Here is a 5,317-nt window from a genome sequence, read left to right on the forward strand (position 1 = left end):
AGATCGAACCAGCAACACTGTTGTTTCATTAATATTATCCAATATTTCCGGCCGCCTTTTCGTATACACAAGGCAGGAATTGGTACATGATGTGTACAAATACATGCTCTATCACATATAATAGCAACAAGAAAAGAAAGCAAGTATGCCCATTTGCTCAGATCGAACCAGCAACACTCTTGTTTTATTATTATTGTCCAATATTGCCGGCCGCCTTTTCGTATCCAAGGCAGGAATTGGTACATGATGTGTACAAATACATGCTCTATCACATATAATAGCAACAAGAAAAGGAAGCAAGTATGCCCATTTGCTCAGATCGAACCAGCAACACTGTTGTTTTATTATTATTATCCAATATTGCCGGCCGCCTTTTCGTATCCAAGGCAGGAATTGGTACATGATGTGTACAAATACATGCTCTATCACATATAATAGCAACAAGAAAAGAAAGCAAGTATGCCCATTTGCTCAGATCGAACCAGCAACACTGTTGTTTTATTATTATTATCCAATATTGCCGGCCGCCTTTTCGTATCCACAAGGCAGGAATTGGTACATGATGTGTACAAATACATGCTCTATCACATATAATAGCAACAAGAAAAGAAAGCAAGTATGCCCATTTGCTCAGATCGAACCAGCAACACTGTTGTTTTATTATTATTATCTAATATTGCCGGCCGCCTTTTCGTATCCAAGGCAGGAATTGGTACATGATGTGTACAAATACATGCTCTATCACATATAATAGCAACAAGAAATGAAAGCAAGTATGCCCATTTGCTCAGATGGAACCAGCAACACTGTTGTTTTAATATTATTATCCAATATTGCCGGCCGCCTTTTCGTATCCACAAGGCAGGAATTGGTACATGATGTGTACAAATACATGCTCTATCACATATAATAGCAACAAGAAAAGAAAGCAAGTATGCCCATTTGCTCAGATCGAACCAGCAACACTGTTGTTTTATTATTGTTATCCAATATTGCCGGCCGCCTTTTCGTATCCACAAGGCAGGAATTGGTACATGATGTGTACAAATACATGCTCTATCACATATAATAGCAACAAGAAAAGAAAGCAAGTATGCCCATTTGCTCAGATCGAACCAGCAACACTGTTTTTTTATTATTATTATCCAATATTGCCGGCCGCCTTTTCGTATCCACAAGGCAGGAATTGGTACATGATGTGTACAAATACATGCTCTATCACATATAATAGCAACAAGAAAAGAAAGCAAGTATGCCCATTTGCTCAGATCGAACAAGCAACACTGTTGTTTTATTATTATTATCCAATATTGCCGGCCGCCTTTTCGTATACACAAGGCAGGAATTGGTACATGATGTGTACAAATACATGCTCTATCACATATAATAGCAACAAGAAAAGAAAGCAAGTATGCCCATTTGCTCAGATCGAACAAGCAACACGGTTGTTTTATTATTATTATCCAGTATTGCCGGCCGCCTTTTCGTATCCACAAGGCAGGAATTGGTACATGATGTGTACAAATACATGCTCTATCACATATAATAGCAACAAGAAAAGAAAGCAAGTATGCCCATTTGCTCAGATCGAACCAGCAACACTGTTGTTTTATTATTATTATCCAATATTGCCGGCCGCCTTTTCGTATCCACAAGGCAAGAATTGGTGCATGATGTGTAGAAATACATGCTCTATCACATATAATAGCAACAAGAAAAGAAAGCAAGTATGCCCATTTGCTCAGATCGAACCAGCAACACTGTTGTTTTATTATTATTATCCAATATTGCCGGCCGCCTTTTCGTATCCACAAGACAGGAATTGGTACATGATGTGTACAAATACATGCTCTATCACATATAATAGCAACAAGAAAAGAAAGCAAGTATGCCCATTTGCTCAGATCGAACCAGCAACACTGTTGTTTTATTATTATTATCCAATATTGCCGGCCGCCTTTTCGTATCCACAAGGCAGGAATTGGTACATGATGTGTACAAATACATGCTCTATCACATATAATAGCAACAAGAAAAGAAAGCAGGTATGCTCATTTGCTCAGATCGAACCAGCAACACTGTTGTTTTATTATTATTATCCAATATTGCCGGCCGCCTTTTCATATCCAAGGCAGGAATTGGTACATGATGTGTACAAATACATGCTCTATCACATATAATAGCAACAAGAAAAGAAAGCAAGTATGCCCATTTGCTCAGATCGAACCAGCAACACTGTTGTTTTATTATTATTATCCAATATTGCCGGCCGCCTTTTCGTATCCACAAGGCAGGAATTGGTACATGATGTGTACAAATACATGCTCTATCACATATAATAGCAACAAGAAAAGAAAGCAGGTATGCCCATTTGCTCAGATCGAACCAGCAACACTGTTGTTTTATGGTGTCTTCGACTGGTCGCTCCCGCGATCCGGTTTGGATCTGGCAGAGTGGGAGCCGCTCTCGCTCCGAGCGCATAGCGAGACTGGTCAAGCCGAATGGTCTGCGAATTCTTAGAGCGGAAGCGCAGGAGGCAGAAGGGGGCCGTCACTTCCGGAACCCCGCCGCGGCACCGCTGGTGTCAACACTCAACAGTAGCCGCACGTGGTCGCACTCAGTCTGCGTCGCAGTCGCCGCTTCTGCTTCACGTGTACCTGTCGCTACTTCGGCTGTCAGTCTCCGGCAAAAATGAGCGCCCCATGGGACCATTCTGGATATACTTCACCAGCCGAAGTCGTGTTGACTACAATGATCGACGGTAAGTCGGGCCTTATTTCTCTTCCGGACGAACAACGCGCTTCCGCGCCTTTTCGCAGCGGCGTTGTTTTGAGGGCTGTGGAAGTTTCTAGCGACGTACGACGCCGAAAGCAGCATTGTGGTTCTTTCCTAATATCGTGCGCGTTGGCGTGCGATTTCTAGTGTAAAAAAAATGGACAATAACTTTTGCTATGGTGTGACTGTTTCCAACTTTGCGTTTTTTCCTTCCCTCGTGCTCCGTGCGTACGCACTGCACATTTTGTAGCAGCTCACGGAGGACGCTTGTGCACGTCTATTCCTAGCCTTACCATCTTCAGACAAACTTCAGTGCAATCTGTCTGCCCGGGAATGAATAATGGTCTTTGGTCGGCCGTTGGAATAAGCCTTCACCAATAACACTACTGGCGCGGCAGATAATTTTCTTCACGTGGCCAGCAGAAATGCGTAATCAACGTATGAAGTCCGTGTTCATAACACCCGTGTCAACTGCATGTCTAGCATCCTGCACTTACCTCGCGTGTCGCTACACAGCACACTCCCCGGGGTTTCAGCAGTGTGTGTCTGCGTGAAGCCTCTGAGTAAAAAGCGTAACTGGGTTGGCGGACACCTGAATCGTTCTGCGAGTAAACGGTGACGTCTACCTGCAAAACTGAGGCAGTTATGCGCCTTTCTTTTTCTCAAAAACAGCGCAAAGTTTAGACCCCTTTCATTTTGAGGAAAGGAAGGCCGTATAACTGGCTATCTGTGTCAGTGTGCCTAAAGAAATTAACGTGCTTTCACGCAATATTTTGGGCTTGACAATGCTAAACTGCCAGTCATTTTTTTTTATTTTGATGTTTTCTCTATGCAGAGGAGGAAGACCATACAATGCCTGAAGTTATGGACTCTTCAAAGAAGCCGAACGAAACTGCGGTGTCAATTGGTTAGTTCAGATACTAACTTTCCTGAATGCATGTTAATACCATAGCAATTCAGATGCAGTTGGCAAACCTGAGTTAGCTACCCTGCATGCATCAAATCAATTCGTCTTTCTTCCACTGTTATGCTTTAATGGTGAAGCTGCATGCTTATTTTTATGTACCCACAAAGAGGATGCCTTCATTTTACCTGGTGTGGTGAATATGCCTGAAAAAAAAAATGAATGTAGAGAGCATGTATGCAATAATATATATCTGTTTGGTCATGCTTGAAAGTTTCACCTAGAGTTAAACAACATACATAAAAAAGGTCTTAATAAAGATAAATTTCCAGGTATGATGTATATTTAAACCAAATAAACAACACTCAAACTTAATTGTGAGACTGAATTCAAAAATGCCTAGAGAAGCTTGTTTCACCTATTTCTTTTCAAACGCAGCTTCATGGGATGAACGCCAAACAAAGCTGCTTCTGGACTACTATGCACGCTATGCCAGAGACGTGGGCCCACTCAAGAAATTTCGCAGCAAGCGAGCTATGTTCGAGCAAATTGCCTGCGATATGTTCGGCATTCTCGGCATTCATCGCACTGCTGTGCAGTGCGAAACACGCTTCAAGACAGTGTCAGAGCGGAAGAGGAACGAAGAGAAGCACAATAATACATCAGGAAATTCCCGCTGCCGCGTGGAATATGAGCAAGAGTTTGATGCCATAAAGGCTATAGATGACAGCTTGGAGCCGGAAGTCTTGCGCGGTGTGGACACCGTGAGGTATAAGAAAGCGTCGACTTGTAAAGCAAGTCCTCGACCATCAACCAGCGCAGACGTCCAGGAAAACTCGGAGTTCAGTGGTGATACCCTGTCTTTGATATCATCAGGGGGAGACTGTTCATTTGAAGCTGGTACAGATTCGCAGGACGAAGAGCCCAAGAAAAAAAGAGCCGACCGGAGGTTGCGCCCAAGCAACTCTAGAATGCAACACCTGCAGTTGTTCTTTGACGAAATGAACAAACTGCACAGGGAGAAAGAGAAAAAAAAAGGAAGATAGAGAACAAAGGAAGGAGCAAAGGCATCAGGAGCTGCTAAAAGCTCATTCCGAGCATATGGCACTTTTGAAAACTCTAGCAGAAAAGGAGTAGCATCCAGAACTTGGTTTGAGGTGTACAGCCCCTGTCAAAAGAATATACCCCAAGGGGTTTGCTTTTAAGCTATTCAGTTGGGATCCCTAGCGCATCTAGCAGTCCAAAGCTTGGGAGGACTGAGGACATGAAGCCATACCTTTTTTTGAGAGGTTATGGTCACTGAGGATGCATACAGGATGCCTCACAAGCAAACCCCCTTGGGCCGAATACTTTTGACGGGAGGTACATCTCCCGTCAAAACTGATTCTAATTTATTTACACACTTTTTCTAGCATGCAATAAATGTCTGCTCTGATCTCATTTTTCATACAATCGAAGCATGTCATTTGTAAAACGCTTTGACAAGTAGTAGTAGTAAATGGTTTATTAAAATAATAATAAAAAGGAAGGAAAAGATTTTCGCTAGCCCCGGCATCTGCCATCAATACTGAAGCACCCGAGCTGGGGCAGCGGAAGTAAAGGATAGCAGGCCGAATGGAGAAATTAAATGAAAGAGGT

At 42.7% G+C, this 5,317-nt stretch overlaps 1 protein-coding gene across 1 annotated transcript; it reads left to right on the plus strand.

Moving 5' to 3' along the window:
- The first annotated feature begins 2,402 nt into the window (after positions 1-2,402).
- LOC144124544 (uncharacterized) lies at positions 2,403-5,028 on the plus strand. Its single transcript, XM_077657286.1, has 3 exons — positions 2,403-2,761; positions 3,611-3,682; positions 4,118-5,028. Exons 1-3 carry the CDS (start codon positions 2,692-2,694, stop codon positions 4,723-4,725), a joined length of 750 nt encoding a protein of 249 aa, XP_077513412.1. The 5' UTR covers positions 2,403-2,691; the 3' UTR covers positions 4,726-5,028.
- Positions 5,029-5,317: the final 289 nt, after the last annotated feature.

This window comes from Amblyomma americanum, chromosome 3 (assembly GCF_052857255.1).
Source record: "Amblyomma americanum isolate KBUSLIRL-KWMA chromosome 3, ASM5285725v1, whole genome shotgun sequence".
Classification (NCBI taxonomy): Eukaryota; Metazoa; Arthropoda; class Arachnida; order Ixodida; family Ixodidae; genus Amblyomma; species Amblyomma americanum.

Bases quoted from the DNA above. Each gene is read 5' to 3' on its own strand.
- LOC144124544 (XM_077657286.1), top strand. From the start codon at position 2,692: ATGAGCGCCCCATGGGACCATTCTGGATATACTTCACCAGCCGAAGTC. The intron at 2,762-3,610 runs GTAAGTCGGGCC...TTCTCTATGCAG, and splicing joins GTTGACTACAATGATCGACG to AGGAGGAAGACCATACAATG. The intron at 3,683-4,117 runs GTTAGTTCAGAT...TTTCAAACGCAG, and splicing joins CGAAACTGCGGTGTCAATTG to CTTCATGGGATGAACGCCAA.